Here is a 22,062-nt window from a genome sequence, read left to right as displayed (position 1 = left end):
CCCTTTAAAAACAACAACAAAAAAGTTCTCATTACCAGTCAAAGAGACACTTTTTTGAACTTTTTCTCTTGCACCTTATTTTCCACATGCAGTCCATGGATCATAGTCAAAATGAATGGACTAGGAAGAGTTATGTCAATGTTTGTTTTGTGGAACTAATGCTGAAAGATATCAGTCAGTGAAAGTAAATAATTTCACATAAATGTCAGTCCACCAAGCGCAGCCTGATACCCTCTTGAATATCCCGTCCTAACATATGCCTAATTGTTTACCATTGCTTGTTTACATAAACACAAAATGCTGTAGGGAAAGGCGGGAGAAGAGGATGGGTTTAGGCTCTGAACGCTAAGACTGAGCTTGAGAATTAATAACATTTTGTGGCAGATAATTACTTATCAATTAACGCTGTTATCCTGCCTAATTAGGCAACGTTCATTAAATTCAGCCAATTTAAACCTTAATCAAAGTTAGCAGGGCCTGACACCGTGGATCAGTGGCAGAGCGCCGCCCAGTGGACAAACGAATTGGCCTATTTCAGAGTAAAAGCTGAGTTGCTGCCGTGTGTCTGTTTTGTGTGTGTGTGTGTGTGTGTGTGTGTGTGTGTGTGTGTGTGTGTGTGTGTGTGTGTGTGTGTGTGTGTGTGTGTCAGTGAGTGACAGAGTGACAGAGAGAGAGAGAGAGCGCAATTTTTTTTTAAATTTTGTATTGGTCTATCCAGTGAAGAATAGAGGCTTTTTCGTTTCAACAAAAGCCAAAATAAAACTACAGCCTATACACTCATGCCTAGAATTATTCTAGGCTTAACACGCTAGTTTACCCTTTGGCCTGTCGGCACTGATTCCAAAACCATAATTCCAAAACGTGTTGTAGGCAATTGAAAACAAAGCACTCGCTTCTAGGGGCGCCTCACACTCGGAACGAGTTAATTAATATTGGCTCTTGTTTGGTCTAGTTAATGAATGAGTGAATTATGCACCTCGGGGACACCGCCTCCCCAATCGGTTTAAATTATTCCCCCCGACATTGTCCTCCAATTTCCCCACTCTGATCCTCCACTGATGGGGTCCCTGTCACGAACCAGACCGCCCTCCACACACACAGACACACACACACACACACAAACACACATTTACACGCACGCACGCACACACGGAGAGACCAGGGCTACCCCGCCGTCTCCATCTGTCTGTCTTTGTCCTGCTCGGGTGTATTTTAGCTCATTGTCTCCAGCACATTTATTGACGCCTTTTTTAATTCAACGCTTCTGTTCGACCTCGCACCGTCAGCGCAGGGTGGCAATATCTTCCATCCCATTAACTCGTTTGAGAGGCGAGGCTAGTTAAACAAAGGCTGCCCGCAATCTGATCCTCTTCTTCGGTCTCTCTCTCTCTCTCTCTCTCTCTCTCTCTCTCTCTCTCCCTCCCTCCCTCTCTCTCTCTTTGGCAGTCCTGTTGGCCAGAAAAGATCCATATTTGCATTAAAAGCCCCGCACCGTGAAATTCGGTTATAATTGCAAAGTGGGGTGCTGTGTATATGTAGATCAGGGACATGTGTGGAGTGAATCACGTTAGAATTCGTTTTGTGATATGCTAACACGGAATGTATGGTGACAGATTGCAATTATCCCGTTATTGTAATTGTCAAAGTCAATTCACTGGAAGGAAAGCAATCCGAGTGCAGACTGCGGGTGCAGGAGAACCGTGAGTGGCCCGCAGATTTTAGACATGACTTTCCAGATTTGATTGTCATTTGTTTTCAATCTGGTTAAAACACTGGCTTTAACAAACACTGTTGTTTCGCCTATTTGACGCAATAGCAGATTTGTGAAGCAGCCCCCCCCCCCCCCCCCCCCCCCAAAGTGAACAAAAGCCTACATGGATCACCATGAGATAAACCTATATAGGCCATTTTGGTAATTTAATTTGGTATTGAAGCACTTGAAAGTTTTTTGTTTGTTTTCAATAAAATTTGTTCTGAACTGGAAATACATTGAGCAATTTTGCAAGTAGGCCTATACTTGAGCACCTGCTATAAATAAATGGTTTTCATCGAAGGGCTATAATTGTGATACAAACACTTCCACTAAAATTTCTAGGCTACTTGTAAGCCTATAATGGCAATGTTTCTTAACATACTTCTGACAGAAGTCCTTAAAGTTCCAATATGTTGAAGAAAATTTGCTAAAATGTGGTTGTGACTTCCAAAAGTGTCATCACTGACCACCTTCCAATGACATTGGCATTGTTCCTGTGACGGATATGTGATGGACTTGAGACCTTCAGTATGGGGGAGTTGGCCGTGGGCCTTCTTCAGAAATTAGCCACATAGTTCCAAATTAGAAATATGCGATTGAACGTTATGATTGTGATACAATTTTCTGAAATTAAGTTTTTATTTAATTGTCAACCAAATCTAATGAAACATTTACTGAGTAGCCTTCATGTGTTCAGAGTGATGAGGGGCCTCGTCAAAACTGACGAGGATCCTCTGACAAAAAATGTCATTTCATAGTCACATCAGTCACATCATAAATTTGGCACAAATAATGAAATTGTTGCCGTAGTCGCTGTTAGGTTAGTGGCAATTTCACGCCAACTTTTAGTTTCATTATTGTGAAAGCAAACTCTCACCAGTCCCCCAAAACATTTCCGCAGCAGTGTGTTGACTCGCTCCGACGTGATGCTGTTGGTCATTATCGTGTAATAGATCTCCAGCGCCCCCACCTGGTGAATAAGCCATAATGCAGCTCAACTGCTCCAAGAAGACCTCGGTGGCGGTGCCAATCTGCCCCTCTCTGTCTCTCTCTCAGTGGCGTGTCCAGGCCATTTTGACTGGGGTGGCCGAGGTGGGGCACAGACTCAATGCTGGGTGGCACTGTGCGTGGCATTTAGGAAGGATGTAGGCAGGTCCCACTGCTATGTGGGTGTTGAAAGGACATGTTTTAATCACTTTTTGGATTCAACTCTTGGAGATTGTGATTGCCCTGTGTGTTTGTAGCCTACCTATTGGACCACAGTGTTCCCGACTATCTGGAGATGTGAAAGCTCTCCAGTGAATTAAGTCAGTGGTTCTCAATGTGGGGTCTGGGGGCCACCAGGGGTCCATGAGAGTGTTCCAGGGGTTCTCTCTGCCTACAGATAGTCAAGCAATTCTGGACAAAATCATATCTAACAATAAAAAATATTCTCAGATTTGGATCCGCTATAAAAAATATAATCAAATGGGGGTCTGTGGCCCTAAGTTTGATATGAAAAAGGTTGAGAACCACTGATGTTGCTTATATGTCCCTTATGTTTGTTGCTATGTAGATGCTTAAATAAATGCAGATGATTAAAGTTTTATGGATGCTCATCTCAGCACTTGTTAGTCCTTTGTACAGTTAATTGAAACTATTTATGAATTCTCAGGTTACATGGAACAGTCTAACTGGAGATTGTAGTTTAGAATTTAAGTGATTTATTTCCAGAATTTTACTGGCAGCCTGCCTGAGAATAATAAATATTTCAAACTGTCAAATCAGTACTGGTGAGAAATCATCAAGATGCAGTTCTCAGGTTTGCTCATGATTGCTGGGATCAGATGCAGTTCAGTGTCATCAGAGCTATAAGTTGCAAAAAATGCATTTCACATACTGTATATTTGAGAATATATTTAGAGAAATGCTTGAAAATATGTTGAGTTTTATCAGATATTATATACATGTAGATGACATTATATTTTATGTAATTAGACACTGGAACAAAATTTTCTTGAGATGTGCTGTTGATAATGTCAGCCACATGGAGCCAGAGGATGCCCAGGTAAGCCCCGCCCACAGCACAGAGGCAGACAACCTACCTGGAATTCCCTGTGGAGAGAAAGACTGGGCTCCTGAACCCAGTCTGCAGCAGCGAGGAACATCTGCTGTTGATAGAGGCAGAAGAACATTTCAAGCTGGTTCTAGACCTGGACTCCTCTGTCCAGCAGTAGGAACAGACCCAGACCCAGAAGAAATGGAGCAGGAAGGAATATAAGAAGATGAGGGAGGCAGATGAATATGTTAGCGAGATTCTGGACCTTGACTCTTCTGCTCAGGCCCAGAACCAGTTCATGTTCCTGGGCCTGGCCAAACAGGCTCAGGCCCTGGAAAAGGCCCAGGAACAGGCCCAGGAAAAGGCCCAAGATCAGGAACAGGCCCAGGGAAAGGCCCAGGACCAGGAACAGGCACAGGAACAGCTATCTAACAATACAAATATTCTCAAATTTTGGTCTGACAGAAAAAATCGAATCAAATGGGGGTTTCTGGCCCTAATATGAACTGAATTAGGGGCACTTGATATGAAAATGGTTGAGAATCACTGAATTCAAGGTCAAGGTCAAGGTAAACTTTATTATCCCACAAGGGGAAATTCATGTGGTCATACACGTCTCATTTAAAGCACAGAGGTACACTGTACATGCACTAACGAACACACACACACACACACACACACACACACATCAACAGAATATCCTGAGCAATGCTGGCACTATAAAATCATATACAATCTAAATATACAATATACACAATCAAAATACCCACAAACAAAATACAATCTAAATGTACAATATGCACAATCAAATTAAGTGATGAAATTTTGAACACAAGGCCCAGATTGAAAATAACCAGAATTATCCATAATGTTTCCAAGCATCACCATCTGTGTGCATATAAAAAATGTAGACTACTAACATTACCTCTTGGTTTTTATCTTCAGGTGCTGCATTCATGTTTGCCATTCAGTTTGGTCAGACATGGGTTTTTTTTGTCACATTAAAAGATCCCGTTTTTCTCTTTGCTTCTTGGAACACAGGAGCTTAGTTTTCAACAAAAATCAACAACAACAAAAAAAAACAATGCCCTGGCTTGATGGTCCCACCTCTAACATGCCCATCAGCCATAACTAAGGATTTTGGGGTGTCACCTGGGGTGGCCAGTCAGATTTCAGGGGTCGTCCACCCCAGGCCACCCCCTAGACACGCCCGTGCTCTCACTCACTTTTTCTCAACACACACACACACACACACACGTTACTACTTTACTATAATTGTGAAGACCTTCCATTGACTACATTCATTCTCCAATGCCTCACTCCCCAGAACACCACCACAAGGAATGGTGCACTGGCCACATCTGATTGGTAGAACATGTAAAGTAGTCTGCATACTTTGAAAGCCCTGAAACTCCTCAGGAACAAGAACATGAGAACAGTCAACTGCCCTATTTTGTACAGTGTAGTAGTGTAGTCAGATCTGTCCAGTTTGTTGTTGATATGCAGACTCAAGACTGAACCATCTCCACCTCCTCGCCCTGGATGATGACAGGTGTCACATGGAAATCCACTACCAGCTCCTTCATCTTACTGATGTTGAGCTGCTGATGGTTCATCTTGCACCACCTGACAAAGTTCTCCACCAGACTCCTACACTCCTCCTCATTGCCTTCACTGATGTATCCCTCTATAGTCTTCCAAGAATGTCTGGAGATGACATGACTTAGAGTTTAATCTGAAGCCCGAGGTGTAGTGGGTCAACAAAAAAAAGGCACAGTAAAGTCCCTGGTGCACCCCAATGCTACCCTGCAGCTCCTTCCACACACTGCTCTGGAGGCAGACTATCTGTGAGGCAGTCTGTAATCAAGTCAACCATGGTTTTGTCCACCTGCATTGGTGCACCTGCTCCTAACCAAGCAGGAGGGGCTGGATGTGTTGAAAGCACGAGAGAAATCAAAGAACATGATTCTCACCGTGTCATGTGGGAATAAAACCTGTGGAACAGTGATATGATGGCATCAAAGGAATGGGTCCAGCAGGTGTCTGAGGTGCTGCAGAACCAGCCTTTCAAAGGTTGCCATTAATAATAATAATAACATGATAATTTATTGATATCTGTAGGGAAATTATCTTTTCATTAGACCCTCTCTAGGAAGGTCAGACTGCAGGGTCAGATACAGAACTTAAGCTGATGAGATTCAATGTATTGTTCAAGGAAACTTCAGCAGGATGGATGTTAGTCGCCACAGGACTTGAGCATTGCATTGTCGTGCCTACTGTATTATTCTTATAGTTGAGCAGGTGGATCCAGGTGACAGCTGTGATCCCTTATTGATTTCGACGACTGAATCCACTTCAGTCATGGATGGGAGATGAAGTACTCTTGAAAATCAAGACATCAGTTGCAACTCAACAGTAGAAAGGCAATATTTCCTAATATTTTGTACACTGAGTGAATGTAGTAAATCTTACTACAACACAATGAATTCAGAAATGGACAACGCAGATATGAGATTTGAAGTGCATTCTAGAGGAGCCCCAGACTGAGGTTAGATGTCTTTCAGCTTATGGCCCTCTGCAGACATGGTATAGTAGCCTCTATCCAGCCAAATGGTGTGAGTAATAGCAAAATGCCACAAGTGGATTATGTAAATATATAGGCTACTAAACTTAAAAGTAGCTCCCTGCATGGCTTCAGTTGCTAATTTCAGATGAAAGATGGGTGGTGTCCTATGAGAGTTATTGTTTTGTGGTTAGGGTTGCCTTCTATTGGCAAGATTGACAAGATTTAGGCAACTAGGCGTCCTGCTAACTACAACAAGTGGAAAAGAGTGATGTATTTTACTTTACTCAGTCCCCTTGTCTATAAAAATTCTCCAGAAAGTAGATTAAGAGTAGTCTAGACCAGTGTGTTAGTAGGCTAAATTGTAGGCTAACTTCCCATCCAAAATCATTTGCATTCCAAAATTGCTCCAGAAATTAGTGGAGTGGTTGTTGCAAATCATTTGATAACTCCTTTGATGGATCCTATAGGCCCCTATGGATCCCACCTCAGGATTTGAGATGGTCTCTCAATCATAAATCATCATCATAAATGTAGTATCACACACTGTATATAGGGAGAAACCAAAGTGCCTGTGGTTTATTGACAGATGTCATTGAACTAGCTCCTTTTTCCCTCAGTAAAGGTAGGATTAAACACCTAAAAGAGCTCAAGTAGCCGATAAATCCATTGGAAGTCGGAAGTCGATAAAGTTGGAATTCCAGAATTAGTACAATGGAATGCTGAATAAACTATTTAAATGATTGCAAGTTAAATTGAATGCCGGTGTCCCCCACTGTCTGCACGCCGGTGTTCCTCGGCGCGGAAGTGTCGGTGCGGAAGTGACAAAGCTGAGCAGGTGCAGAAGTATTGGCGCACACCTGCACCGATTTCTACTTAATCAAATGCTCGATGCCGTGCTCAAAACAAGCCACGTTTTGTCTTGTGCAATATCAAACTAATGATGGCTGAATCGCGGAGAGTCCAGTTGACTACTTTGTCCTGCGATGTACCCATACCCACTGATCCCGACAAGCCAGCTTTACCCCAGAAGTCACCCCCGCGTGCTTTGAAGGGAAAGGGAAACCATTCAGACCGACCCGATGAAACCGAGTCGACTGTACGATGCATCCTCACCTTATTTGAATCAGATGAAAGCGCCTTTCCAGAGTTCAGCTACGTTCAACTCGTGGACAACAAGGTGGGCTTTTATCATAACTTCAACTGGTAAACTTGGGAAGTCGTGATGCTCACTTAAGATTTGGACGAGTAGAAAGTGTGGTTCTTGCTTCCTTTAGTTGAGAACAATTTCCAAAATTTACTTTTAGGCCATTTTATCATTTAGAAATCTGGACAAAGTCATTCATGGTTGTAAACTATTTCCTCGCGTCCACACAGTGACTTTTTATTCTTGCATCAACCAAGTGTCCTTATGTCTTCAGCTTGTCCAAAAGGCTGCAGATAGGATTTTAACTGGTAGGGCTACTAACAGACAAAATCATCACTCCAACCTACACATGTTCACTGGTCAAGTTTCAGAATGGAGTTGAGGTTGAGAATTGCGTTTAAAGCAAAGTGAAGACTGGCCCCCAAGCTGTATCACAGACCCATATCCTTCTATGAGCCAATGATCAGCCTCAAGGCTTTTGTTCCCAAGTCCAAGCTTTAGACTAAAGGTGACTGGACTTTTGCCTTAAGGGCTCCTAGGCTTTGGAAAGATCTGCTGGAGGAGAATCAGTATCACCTCTTGAATCACTTCAAGCTGCTATAGACTTGTTTTGATGTGATGCATTATATTATACTAGCCTATATTTAGGCTACTATTATGTTGTTTCTGCTCTCTATTTTGCTGTCTCGTTTTTACTTGCTTTAAATAACTTTATGGGTATGTTTTGGTTTCATGTGACCGTTAAAGCACTTTGTAAACTCTTATAAAAATGTGCGATACCATAACTGTGACCTTGGCTTATATGCTGATATGCTTTCGATCCCAATATAGCCTACATAACAGTTATGTTTATGTACACACATTTTTGTAAGTGTGAGTAGGTCAGCAGGCAACTTATTACTTAACATGGAAAATCCTTTAACAGGCTACTTTGGCTCAGTGGTTAGTATTGTCACCTCACAGCAAGAAGGTCCTGGTTTTGATTCCCAGCTTTGGCTCTTTTTGTGTGGAGATTGCATGTTCTCCCTGAGTCTTCATGTGTTTCTTCCCACATTACAAAGACAGTCAGCTGGATTGGAGACTGTGAGTGTTAGCCCTGTGATGGACTGGTGACCAGTCCAGGGTTTTCCTTAGGGCTGCAACTAACGATTATTTTCATTGTCGATTAATCTGTCGATTATTTTCTCGATTAATCGATTAGTTGTTTGGTCTATAAAATGTCTGAAAATGGTGAAAAATGTCGATCAGTGTTTCCCAAAGCCCAAGATGACGTCCTCAAATGTCTTGTTTTGTCCACAACCCAAAGATATTCAGTTTACTGTCATAGAGGAGTAAAGAAACCAGAAAATATTCACATTTAAGAAGCTGGAATCTGAGAATTTTGACTTATTTTTCTTAAAAAATTACTCAAACCGATTAATCGATTATCAAAATAGTTGGCGATTAATTTAATAGTTGACAACTAATCGATTAATCGATTAATCGTTGCAGCTCTAGTTTTCCTCATAGGTTTTCCCCTGTCTTCCACCCAATGCATGTTGGGATGGACTCCAGCCCCCCATAACCCTTAATAGGAACAAGAGAGTAAAGACAATGAATGAATGGAAACAATTAACCTAAATGGCCTTTTCACTGGAATCCGCAAGAAGGCCTTATGGTCAAATTGAGCTAATCCTGACTAGGACATGGGGTTGTTTTTTATTTTGGGAGAAAGTCAGTATCATAACTTTGAGACTTTATGCTTTTTAGAGCAGCCATATATTGGTTAAAGATGGGAGCCCACCAAGCACATTGGAAGAGAAAGAAAATGGAGACAAAGATGAAGTGGCTGCCATTGCGAAGAAATTGGAGGAAAAATACGTAAGTATCTTACTGCAACAGTTCTCAGACTTTTTAATAAACACCAGAAAATGGTAACACATTTTGCAGGGACCCCCTGTGTCTTGTGTGATAATTTGCAGGTACTATAGTAATTTAGCCTCTCATTGCAGGGTGGCAAAACTAAGAGAATGAAGGACCGCGTACAGGACTTGGTTGATATTGGATATGGCTATGATGACGAGGATTCTTTCATTGACAACTCTGAAGCAGTGAGTTCAGCAATGAGTTACACATTTGGATTTTCCATATAGCCTATTCGGGACGGACAAAACGCTCATGAATTTGCATTTATTTCTGTATATTTCTTAAATCAGCATCCATTAAATAATCCTATTGTAATACAAAAAAGTAAGACAAGATTTTGTTATACCCCTGGCCTTAGTGTCTATCGATAGTTAAGGGCAAATGTATTTATTTGTTTCTACTCACGACTGATCACACAACTCTTCTGCTCAAGCAGTAACCCTCATAGTTTGTTAGCAGTAGTGCAATTCACTGTGATTAGAATGTCTCAAAATGCAATGCAAAATATAAGCTCTTCCGTAAGGGGTGCAAAAATGACTAAATTAAGACATGACCAGATGACAAGTTGCTGCTCAGACATGTGCCCTCACTTTGCATCCATGTTTCCCTCAAATTTGCCTCCTGATTTTTGATATGCATGAGAGCTGATCAGAGGCCTATGAGTCTACCCAGATTTATGTAGTACATTCATCTTCAATCCATTGATCAAATCTATTATGTTGTAACTGTAACATAATATTGCCTCTGGCTGGTCTCTGCAGTATGACGAGTTCGTGCCAGCCGCTATCACAACCAAATATGGAGGATTCTACGTTAATTCAGGCCTACTGCAGTTCCGCCAGGCTTCTGAAACTGAGACTGAGGACTTTGCAACAGAGAGGAAAACACTTGAGTCCTCTAAAGTACGTAGTGGATCTTGGAAATATGTGAAGTGTCCTAAAATGTTTCTTCAAAATGGATAAAAGTTCTCAAAAAGTGTATAGATTTTTATTTAAGAACAGAATTCTCTCGTTGTCTCGTAAGTGAATCTTGGCCACCTGAATACTGAAGCTGTTCTTGGCACCACTCTGTCCCATCCCCCAAGGATGTAAAGCATACAATATGGTTTGACTTGTGGAACACAATTGACATAAGACATAACAACCAAATACATTTTTAGAAACGCAAACTGAACGGAGGACAGGATAAGCCAAAGAAGAAGCAGTGCAAAGAAGTTGGAGAGATGAAACTCGCAGTGCATTCAAAGACTGGGTGAGACTGACCATAGCCATGTTGCCTCTTGATTACAAGGACACTTTTCTGTGAATAATGGTGCTAGGAGTACATTGTCTTTGGTGTGACAAATGTAACACTTTAATAGACTAATGTAGGAGGTTGCAGTAACAATACTTTCTACTTAATACTTTCTAAATGATCCATGCAACATGTGATATGATTCAATTCTCAAAGTAATTCACTCATTGCCTTTGCCATTGTATTTCACAGCACTTTGTCTGAAATTGGAGTGGACGAACAGGTGAAGAAGAAAAAGAAGAAAAAGTCTGCTGGAACCTTGAGTGTCACAAACATGCTGAAAAAGTTTCAAAGAGAGAAAGAGAGGGAAAGACAGAAGAGAGAGAAAGAGAAGCAGAATGTGGTACCCATCTTTGGCAATCCTACAATGCCTCTGTGCCCGGCAGATGCGGGTGGTGGTGGGGGCTCAGGATTGGCTGATCCTCTGCTCAGTTTAATTGGATCAACCAATGACCATGCACTTATCCAAGCTGCTAGCACAGTGGATTTTGATATTGATTTGGACTCTTTATTAGATGTCACTGAAGAGATTTCCCAGCCGAAATCGGTGCTTCAGCCTCCCGCAGACAGGCAGTTTATCCTACCTTCCCTAGCCAAAACGGATGTCCAGACCCAGGCCACTATTTCCTCTCAGGCCCAATCCCAACCTCCCAAATCCAAAACAAAGACCAGTGCCCAGCCTAAGCCTCATCCAGAGCAAACCCAGCTCCTTTCAGAAGCCAAGACTACTTCTCTACACCAGTGTGTGCCCTTGCCAGAGGGGCTTCCTCCAGTACTGGAAAAGAGAATTGAAGAGCTTATGGCGGTATGCTTGTACTTCATTTGTGGTAGTTATGTCATGCCAATGTTGATGTGTGTATGCTGAAGTGAACATCTCTTTGTGTGCATGTTGACAGATGGCATGTCTGTAAAACTGCACCATTTTCAGATAAATAGACAGTTGGAGGATGGGTCCACAGATTAACTTCTTTGATTGCTTCATGCACCTTTCAGGCTGCCAAGACCTCAGAAGGGGAGTCAAAACTCAAGTTCTTCACTCCAGATATCAACTCAATTCTACTGGAGTGAGTTGCTGACCAACATATATGGAGCAAATGTTCTCACTCTCTCTAGATTGTCATCTTAGCTGTCTGTATGTGTATGTTGAGTAGGGTTAGTATTTGAATGCATAGTTCTGCTTGCTGACTGTGTCTTGACCCAGTATTGAGCTGCAGTGTCGGGAGCAGGGTGGCCAGTTGCGCTCCAAGGTGTACACACACCTGTCCTCTTTCCTGCCCTGCAGCAGAGAGACACTCCTCAAACGTGTAAAGAAACTATTGCATGCACATAAGGTGAGTGCACTTGTATTTGATTGATGTTGTATTTTATTGATTGATGTGACTGATGACTGTGTGTCATTTTTGTATCTAATTTACACTTATCAGGAGGACCCCATGCAGAAACTTAAGGAGGCCATTGGCAGAGCAATGCCAGAGCAGATTGCATGTTTCCATGACAACTGCCAGGCACGTGCACAAGTCAAATCTTCAAAGTACGTTCATCAACTAACATTATTCTTCATTATTCTTTGTTGGGGAGAGATGAGATGAGCCAACAGAGATCTGATGCAAGTATGGCATGGACAATCAGTACTTTGAAGTCTGTTGGACTTCAAGTCACTGTCCCACAATGAGTGACATATGATTGGCTCCAAAGCAAAAATGTGACTCCCATTTCATGTTACAAACCCCCTTGTTTGCCAATTTCTGTTCTTCATACACAATCTAACCCAAAACATAGTAGGAAAACTTCCTAATCATTATCACTTATCCTAGGCATCAATATAATTTCAAATTATGTACAAACCAGACATAAGGAAACATAACTCTTTTTCTTCCCATCTTAAACTCTGCTTACTTCCATGTTAGGGCAGCAGAGGAGGGGAGAGAGGGCAAACTAAAGGGGAATGTTGGCTCACAGGACAATGTGGAGGAGAGAAGTGGGAAGAGGGGCCCTCAGAAGTTGTTCAGATGGAACGAGGAGATCAGGTGGGATATAAAGATCAGAGTATTTAAAGTGGTCAACAAACTACTTGCAGAGAAAAATTTGCATTGTTCACTCCTCAGATATCTTTGAAAGAGACAAGCTTTGTAGATATGTGAAAATGGGGACAGAGGGGGAACTTGAACTAGAAATGTCTCAAAAGATTAAGTTGCCTGCTTAGCACGTGTAATGAATTTCATTTGTTGAAACTCTGAGTTTATATTTTTATGTACTTTATAAATATGATCTCATTATTTTCTCTCACATATGCAGGGAGTATTTATGCCATGTGGTAAAGGCAAAGATGGGCCGATATGAAATGGAAAGGAAGGGGAGCCAAGAGATGGAAGAGTACCTCAAGACCTTCCTGGACAGTGAGGTCAAACAGCTTTGGCCAAAAGGGTGGATGCAGCCTAGGTACTTACTAATGTTGCACACACACACTCTGTCATATCATATTTACATTAAAACACCTGTGTGACATGCTATCAAACGTGATTCATTATCAAAGTATACACGATACACTATACCTTTCTTACCATTCACATAATTTAATGCTTTATTTTCTTAGGGTGCTGCTAAGGGAGAGCAGGAAAATTTTAGGCCCCCTCACTTCATTACCGTGAGTACAATAATAGTAGTGGTGACCAGTGCATAGCAGGGCACATTTCTTTGGTTCAGAAGTTACTATTGAATACTACTATTAATCTACTACTATGAATCTCAGGATACGCCTAAAAGCAACAAATATTCTGTTATGAGTCTTATTCATTGTCATTATTACTTTCACTTGTAGTTGTTTTGACTTGTTATCAAAGTCTCATTTGAACTGTTTCTCCTAAATATATGCTCAGAGTAAAGAAGGCCAAGTCTGAGAAAAAGCAATCCTTTATCAGTGGCACTGCCACTCCGGCAAGTGGTTCCAGTGATTCAGCTGATTCCAATGCTCTCCAGGAGACAACAACACTGACAGGACTCTCCCTAGAAACGGACTGTGCCCTTGATGAAGGCCTCATCCCAAGTTCTCTTGCTGTGAAGGACATTGATGCCTTGAAAATGGTGCAGGATAAACATGGAAAAGGGGTGGGAGTGGATGTCGGCTCCTCCACACTTGCGGAGACAGGCAAGCAGCCTCTGTGCAGCACCACCTCTGTGCCTGCCATTCCCACTCATTCCCTTCTGGATCTGCTCGCTGAACAAGCACTGGCAAGAGAGCAACTTGTCTCGGACTCCATTTCCCAGGAACTCCTAGCAGCGGCCGTTGCCTCTGCAAAATGCAAACATTCAGTCCAGCACTGGAGCCTTGGTGTAGACATCAAAAGTCCCCCTTTTCCTCCTCCACCTCCCCACTCCAGCCCAGTGAGTTCCCCAGGGAACAGAGACCTTGTTTTGCCTGCTGTGCTGCAGGTTGCACAATTCACTGAGGATGGAGATGCTACCAAGATGTCTGCCATATCTGATGTCGACATTACCGTACCATGAAAACTCCACCATGGGTTTGCACATAGTACGTTTGTGTGTGCTCATACATGTGTATTGTATTTTTGGATGTTCTTGTGTTAAAACCTTGGGTGACCGTACTCGCTTTTTCAGTCTGACTGGCATAATGTCCACATAAAGTTAAAATTGAATTTTGTGTGTGTATAAATACAATTCTGATTTCAATGGACATTTTGTCTGACAGTAAAAGAGTGAAGAGTCACCTGAGGTTTAAACAAAAGAGCATATACACAGTATTTTTCTATTAAAGAATTGTGCCCTCCATCATAATCTTTGAATTTGATACACTGCTTTGATGGAGCAATCTGGAACAAAAGATAAACTAATAGTAAATGGGCTGGTGAACCTTGAATGATGATGTCAATGGTATACTAAAATCTGTATTTAAAGAAGACTTAGTATTTAGAGAAGGACTGGATATATTATTATAAGATTATTATTATTATTATAAGAGATTCTGATATATAAACTCACAAACTTGCACTGTAGTTACATTAGTGCAACACTGCTGAGCGCACAATCAACTGTGGAAACTGACTTAACTAACCAACATCATTTGTTTGACTTGGTCGATTTTTGTTTTGTTTGTCCTTCTAAGACCATCAGCTGGGTTTCTTAGTTTGATGTGTTGTGATGCTCTCCCTGTCTTACTGACTGAAAACTTGCCTTATCTTTAGTCAAGTTTGGTTGCACAGGATGACTTGTCAGCCGAGAAGGGGAAGAAAAGAAAGTGGCTCATTATTGGAAGCCTGGCCTGGTGGTTTTGACCCATGCAATGAAAATAGGAGTGCTGCTTTTGCCGTCTTGTATGGGTGAGGAATTTCAGACATGAACTGCACATATATTGTACCCTCTGATCTGGGTCTGATAAGACCATTTGAGAAACATGCTGTCTACAGAAATAATAATTTTAATAATTTCCTTCAACACTGTGTGTCATTATTTTGTGTTAAAAGGGCTCTATTTGAAATGGTAAGTCATTTACTTTGAATTGAGAAATAATAAAGGGATATTACAAGGTGTAAAGTCATACAGACGCCTGTTTTGTGATTGCACACCCACTATGGTTCCAGTTATGACATTGTAGCCTAAATGTCTAACTTAATTTTTGATTATAATGTATGACCGCAATAAAGTATTGAAGTTGCATGGTTTCACTGGTTCCTGAGTAAATTTGGCACAGTATATCACCACAGGCTGGATTCTATAGTTTTGTTTTTCCACATTGATCAGTTGAAGTTAAGTGGCATGATTGCATTTTGAAAATCTCAGAATCGTAAGAATTGTGATTTAGTATTAACTTTTTAAATTACCATTTAAAAACCAGATCACTATAGCAGGACTGTTTTGATGATGTTCTTTTTGACTATACTTAATGATGTAGGAAGAGTTTAAACTAAGGCAGCGAACCTAAAGCAAGCAGTTCCTGCATGGGGATGCTTGTGATGGTTCAGAGTTTTAATGCACACTACAGGACGCAGAGAGTATATACAGTACATAAAACATACCTCTCCTCTGTGTGAGAAGACATCTAGTGATTTGGCTTTAATATACATGCACCAAATGTGGGAAGACCTGCAGACATTCAGGAAAGACACTGTAACATTGTTTAATATATGCCAATGAAGAAACCAATGATGAAAAATCCATTCTTCTCAAAAAACCTACCAGAACACACACACACATGCGAATAGGCATACCACAGCCCCTTAACATTTCTTTAGAGATGAGTATGAGCCATGTCTGGAAAGAGCTTAAAACTGGAACTGCCAGCAGGCCATTTCTAGTTTCATTTCCAGTTTTTTCAAATGTAGGCTATATAACTTAATCAACCCCAAAGATGAAAATGGTGCAACACCACCATTCACAGAGCACATGCACTCAGTCAGCCCACTTGCCATCGACCTATGATGTGCTAAGAAAAACTCTCTAGACCAGAGCATGGACTGGTTCCCTGCCTGGAGCAGCTTTGAACAAAGGTCTGCTTTCATTTTTATAGTATTGGTGCAATTTCCCCAGAGACTGAGTTTAAGAACATGAATGTACCTGGGCAGAAGCTGTCAAAGGGGAACATTTAGTATAAATTATGTGGTTATTATAGCATAACGCCATTATTTTGTTGTTGTTGACTTTTAGATGCTATGCACAAAAAGACTAATGCACAAAACACTAATGAAAGTAATGGTATCAGACAATGAAGCGGTCAACTGTATGTACATAGTCCATTTGGATGTAAGATGAGTGACAGAGAAAAAGCAATGAATCTTTGCAGGGAGTAACAATGACAAACATTTCTCACATTTCTCATCCAAACAGTATGGACAGTCCAGTTACAGGTGCGTGGAGTGATTTCAGGAGGTCTTACAGCCAGTTAATCAACTGAATGAGTAGGACAGCCACCAGGAAATGCCTGCTATCAGTATTTGAAGTTCCTAGAGAGAGGGAGAGAAAGAGTAACTGCGTTAATTCAGTCAACACGGGACGACATTTCACTGTTGCCTCAGTTACATTTGTCATTTAAATCCAGTTTGATCATGCAAGGTTGTCTCATGATAACAGAACAGGGCAAACTGTTTATCCAAATCCCTTAGGAATGGAGGTCGTTCAGAGGAATCAAATGTAAAGTGAAAAAAAAGTGAAATATTTACAAATTCATAACCGAACCAATCAATATATGCAACATTGTGTGTTTACAGTGTAATTTGCAGGCTGCATGCTTGTGGTGTCTTTTTCACAAACAATTATTAATCATTACTACTGTTTGGTAGATAGATCAGTACAGAAATCTGTGCTTTGGACTGATGAGGTGCCATTGCACAGCCAAATACAAACTGTGGACACAAACCAAAATAATGATATAGCATTGGATTTTTGTGTTTGGAATTCACCATGGAAATGTCAGATATGGCCAAGCACTAACAACAACACGTTACACAGAATAGATGACACACATAAATGCACACAGACACATACCACTGGCAGTGAGGATCTCCACCTCCAGTGTGAGGTTTTTCCGTCCAAGAGCTCCCGTTGCCCAGACTGTGTACTTCCCAGCATGCTTTCTGCTTGAGTGATTGGGTGGGGCCACCACCTGCCCATCTCTGAGCCAGGTGACTAATGGGTGAGGGTTTCCTCTGACCTCACAGGTTAGTGCCTCTCCCTCTCTAACCTGCACTTTTGTAGGACAAAGGAATTGTGGACCATCTGAGAAAGAGAAGAAACCAGAAGGAAGGAAACAGAAGGATAGAGAAGGATATTGAAAATAGAAAAGAGAGATTGTATAGATGGAGAAACCTCAAGAGGGAGGTAGAGGGAAGAAGGAGAGAGATGGAGAATGGAAAGGGATATTCCTTTAATAAAATGTGTCCATTGCATGAAGTCTATAATAATAAATGCGAGAACATGTTACTATTGAACTCACAATGGACGCTAGCTGTGAGGTTTTGCGACATCACCACAGGAGGGAGCTGCGGTCCTTCAGGTCCCAGGTCCAGCTTGGCTTCACACCAGTACTGGACTCCATCATCTTCTCTGCTGGAGTTGATGTTTAGAGTGAAGATCTCGGTCACCGGTGTCATCTCTGTGTTATTCCTGGACTGTGGAGGGCCGAGCGCCGCCTGTCCTCTGTAGAAAGTCACAGCGAGGTTCTCAACAGGAGCGACGTCCTGGACGTTACACTGCAGAGTGTACTGATGACCCTCAAGCACTGGCCCAGAGTGATTTACATAGCTGATGGACACACTGTCTGGAGGCTCTGGGGAGGCAGACGGACAGATAGAAAGACAGACACATAGGATGATCAACAAAAACTTAACACGTTTTCTCTGATATACTTGAAAATATGTCAGCAAAACAAAATATCAACTCACTGTAGACCGTTAAATCTAGCCAAGTGTAGCAATGTCCTCCTTGATCGGAGCCTGCATAGCACATGGGCCTCATGCTCCACTCAGTCACATTATCCACTCTCCAGACCAGAAACCTAGTCATACTGGCAGGAGGGGCTCCCTAGAGTGTTTAAAGGTCACAGATCAGGAAAAGCTATAAAAGTATTGTAAAATTGTTTGATACAAATATTTAGAGTATTGCTATTTGGGTGGTATATGTATCAAGATCAAGATAAGTGTCTTTGCCTTACATTTGTAATCTTAATGAAGGCATGTCTGATTGTTTTGAGAAGTAAGCTATTCATTTTTAAGAAAATTGTATATTTTGGTATACAAAAATAGCCAATGCATTCAATGTCTATTTACCACATAAAAGCAGTAGTACATGTAGGCAAACCTAAGTCTTTCAGTGTCTGTATCACAAACTAGAGAATGAGCATATAAGCCTCTGCAGTTTGATGAATAATCACACTGAGCATTAGACATCATTTCAGTGTTGTGTCTCTGCTTTAGCTCTCATAGCCAGGATCTCTTTTGGCTATGTATAGCCCAGTTTTAGATCAAGCAGTACATATATTATTACATATTCAAAAAATGCATAAACAACTGTAAATATCAAAAATATGCACCACATGAGTCGATATGTACAAAATAATGCTTTATTTTTGTAATTTACAGAAGACAGTCTTAGTCTTAGACAGTCAGAAGACATTTACTAGACTTTCACTTTTAAACCCTATGTAGCCTCGTTTTAGTCTAGACGTCTATAACCATTTAGACATCTTTTAAATGACTAATCAATGTAAAATTGCTCAGTGGAATGTTTCTGTATGTGTGCAAATTTCAATAGAGTCCTCGAGTCATAAATTAGTGAGCACTGACTCCCCTACCAGTTCGACTTCCCAGCCCAGGAAAGAAAAATCCATCGTTGGTACAGAGCAGTTGGCTGTCACTGGATCTCCAAACCTGTGACAATCGAGGTTATACACAGATTTATTTCTCACAAAATTTAAATAGGCACCAGCTGCTAAACAAACTTGGATCACTACCACTGGATATACCAAAGATATGCAGCAGCAAAGAAGTGATCTCTATTTAGATTATTTTTATTGGATGTTCCTTCTGCTTTTCCTAAAATGAAGAGGTCAGTTTCCTCCACTAGTCAGCTCCTTCCAGTAAATTTGACCATACCTGACCACCAGTGTGGAGGGTGAGATCATCAGAGTGCAGCGTTCTTCTTCTGATGAACCTGTCAAGGGTGTGAAAGGAGGGGTGGGGGACGGGGCACTGAGAGAAGGGGAAGACAGAGATGAGAGTATGGGTGGGTGGGAGGAAGGAGGAGAAAACTGTGGTCGAAGAGACGTGGGAGAGAGAGTAGACACAGGGGATGAGGTAGCTGAGGTCACATGATATGGTCAGGGAGCGGGAAAGGAGGACAGACATACTCAGTCATTTATACATGTCAGAACAGAAGATACAACATAAGTTCCTCCAAATCATTGTGCACTTTAGGAGTTTATTTCCAGTAATACCTCAAAATAAATGATAACCTCCAGGTAATGATTCTTTTCCTCAAGGGATACGTAGCATTTTGTAGCCTATACTTTCACTTTTTACTTTCACTTCTAAAACATAAACACTGACTCCAGAATTGTTGTACAGAGTTATGTGTGGTACCAAGATAGATGTCTTTTGAAAACTTTTTTTCAAACAAATTAATGGCATGAGCTCAAGCTGTATGATTTGTTGGTATTGTTTGTAAACATTAGAGCAGGAAGGACCTACAGTTGTTTTTTTCTGTCTTCCTTTCAGGAATATATGCCAGTAAAGCTGTAACTGATAAACTATATCAAAAAAATGGATTAGGGATTCAAAAGGATCTTAAAAAATAAAATATTGTCATGAATTTTGTCTTTACTTTTAATTGAATGATCGTTGAATACTGACTTTAGAGGTATTAATGCCACATGCAACTGCAACTAGATTGTGGAGAGAACAAATTATACTTCAGATACAAGATTTTGGGAATTTTGGCCCCATTGGAAATCAATGGCATTGAATTGTGTCTGCAAAGTGTGTAGCAAATGTGTCACATCCAATCACAGTAATTAATACTCTACCTCATCACATGCTTGCCTATCTTAGTGCTGTATTTCTGGATGATTTTTCCTTCTCCTTGCATAATGCAGGAAAAAGTCAATTGAATTTTGCCGTTTAGTGAAATAACATTGCATTTAGCTGATCTGTTGAGAACCATTGTGTCCTAGCACACTGAATACACCCAGTGTGTTCCTCTCAGGAAGGAAGGACACCCTGCCCAAGTCAATGAGCTCGCTCCTCTTTTCTATGACCATTGTTCCATGGAAATCCTGAGGTTGTTCTCCTGGCTATCAGATGATCTCATACAGTAGCTCATTGGTGTGTGTGTGTGTGTGTGTGTGTGTATTTCCCCAGTATACCAGCTATCAAAATATATAATTATGTTGCTCAAATGCCATCCTGTAAAATCTATTCCATAAGAGAACTGCCAGTTTAGGTTTAGGGCAGAATAGATGGCATCGAAAAGACACAGAGGATGAAACAGAACAACTTCACCAGTGATCTAAACACAAAATCAATGATGCAGGACAACAATTTTTCTGATTTACCAATACTGTTACTCATCAGTCATGAGACACACAAACATTGTCAGCTCTGTCCTTAGACTCTGGACTATTCCAAGCTCAAATGTTTGAATTACTGATAAAATTTTTACTACTTTGCAATTACATAATTTATACCAATTCACTATTGAGGATTACCAGTCTGTATTATTTACATTATCCTGATTGTTTCCACAGCATGACATTCAGTAGGTTTGTTTCTAGTTTTGCATCTTAGTGTCCCTGCCCATTGACATCCATTGCAGCTGTCATTCACTCACCTGACCCGAGGAGGGGAAAAAGGAGAAGAGTGATTGGCCATCCAAATACACACATCCTTTATCTGGGCTCCTGGATAGAAATATTAACAACTGTCTGATGTCTTCCTCAAAGAACAGTGACTGACTGTCTAATGATGACTGCCTGAGACTTCTGAGAAAAGACTGGGTAACTCAGATCTTTATGTGTGTGTGTGTGTGTGTGTGTGTGTGTGTGTGTGTGTGTGTAAGTGTGGGCGGGTGTGTGTTGCGTATGTTTGTCTGTAGCTGATGATCAGGCGTTCCTTTTGCTTTGGCCTCTGAAACCCAGCATGGGCGTTCTCTATTGGTATATCAAGAGAGGAAGGAAGGGAGGGTCAAGAATAATGCAGTGTAGCACTGTAGCACCGAGGGCAAGAACGCGTGCGTGTGTGTGTGGGTGTGGGTGTGTGTGCACCCTCACACAGACACACACACACACACACACACACACGGGCTACTATATAACTTTTGAGTTCAGAACACTCTGTTACCATGGAAAAGGCATGAACAATCCAGTGACAATTGTATGAAAATAATGCTCTTTTACACAACATTATTATCAAAATTCTATGGCAGTCATCTTAAACATCCTCACAGAAATTACCATGATACACGGTAAAGTGTCCTTTCTATACACACTTTTTTGTACTTTTTTTTATTATCTTCCTATTTATAAAGGGATGTTCTACATATTTACAACCAGTGGATGTGCATATACAGTATTTACATAACTTCTGGTCCGCATGCCGTCTCAAGACACTGATCTCAAAATGATCCAGCAGACAAAATTCCCTCCAACTCCGGTGCGCTGAGATGCTATACACTGCTTTTTGATGTGTGAATGAATGCAGCTTGTCAGGCTCCAGCCAAAAGAATACTGGTCCCAGTGTTGGTCCTTCAGTCAACAAATGTACACATTGTTGTCGTGTTCAGTGACCTTTGGCAACACCCTATATTTTTTAGATAGACACCATTCTTTCAAGAGACTTCACTTTAGATTTTGACCTTGTGAT

At 41.2% G+C, this 22,062-nt stretch overlaps 1 protein-coding gene across 2 annotated transcripts; it reads right to left on the bottom strand.

Annotated features, from left to right (window-relative positions):
- Positions 1 to 15,761: 15,761 nt before the first annotated feature.
- On the bottom strand, positions 15,762 to 21,168 carry LOC139664321 (intercellular adhesion molecule 4-like). Of its 2 annotated transcripts, none has more exons than XM_071543109.1 (7): positions 21,032 to 21,168; positions 19,300 to 19,504; positions 18,999 to 19,074; positions 18,091 to 18,229; positions 17,643 to 17,975; positions 17,195 to 17,425; positions 15,762 to 16,653 (listed from the first exon to the last, which is right to left on the bottom strand). In XM_071543109.1, the coding sequence occupies exons 1-7, from the start codon at positions 21,084 to 21,086 to the stop codon at positions 16,583 to 16,585; spliced, it is 1,110 nt and encodes a 369-aa protein (XP_071399210.1). In that variant the 5' UTR covers positions 21,087 to 21,168; the 3' UTR covers positions 15,762 to 16,582. The 2 variants fall into 2 exon arrangements, with proteins under 2 accessions (XP_071399210.1, XP_071399211.1); XM_071543110.1 differs by having other exon boundaries at positions 19,300 to 19,395.
- Between the last annotated feature and the right edge of the window lie 894 nt (positions 21,169 to 22,062).

This window comes from Centroberyx affinis, unplaced genomic scaffold (genome assembly GCF_046629955.1).
Source record: "Centroberyx affinis isolate AG114_WGS23_722 - 3 ecotype Tasmania unplaced genomic scaffold, CSIRO-AGI_Caff_v1 ptg004222l_1, whole genome shotgun sequence".
In the NCBI taxonomy this organism is placed as follows: Eukaryota; Metazoa; Chordata; class Actinopteri; order Beryciformes; family Berycidae; genus Centroberyx; species Centroberyx affinis.
Note: the sequence above shows the minus strand (reverse complement) of the source record. Positions and strands in the feature narration are given on the sequence as shown.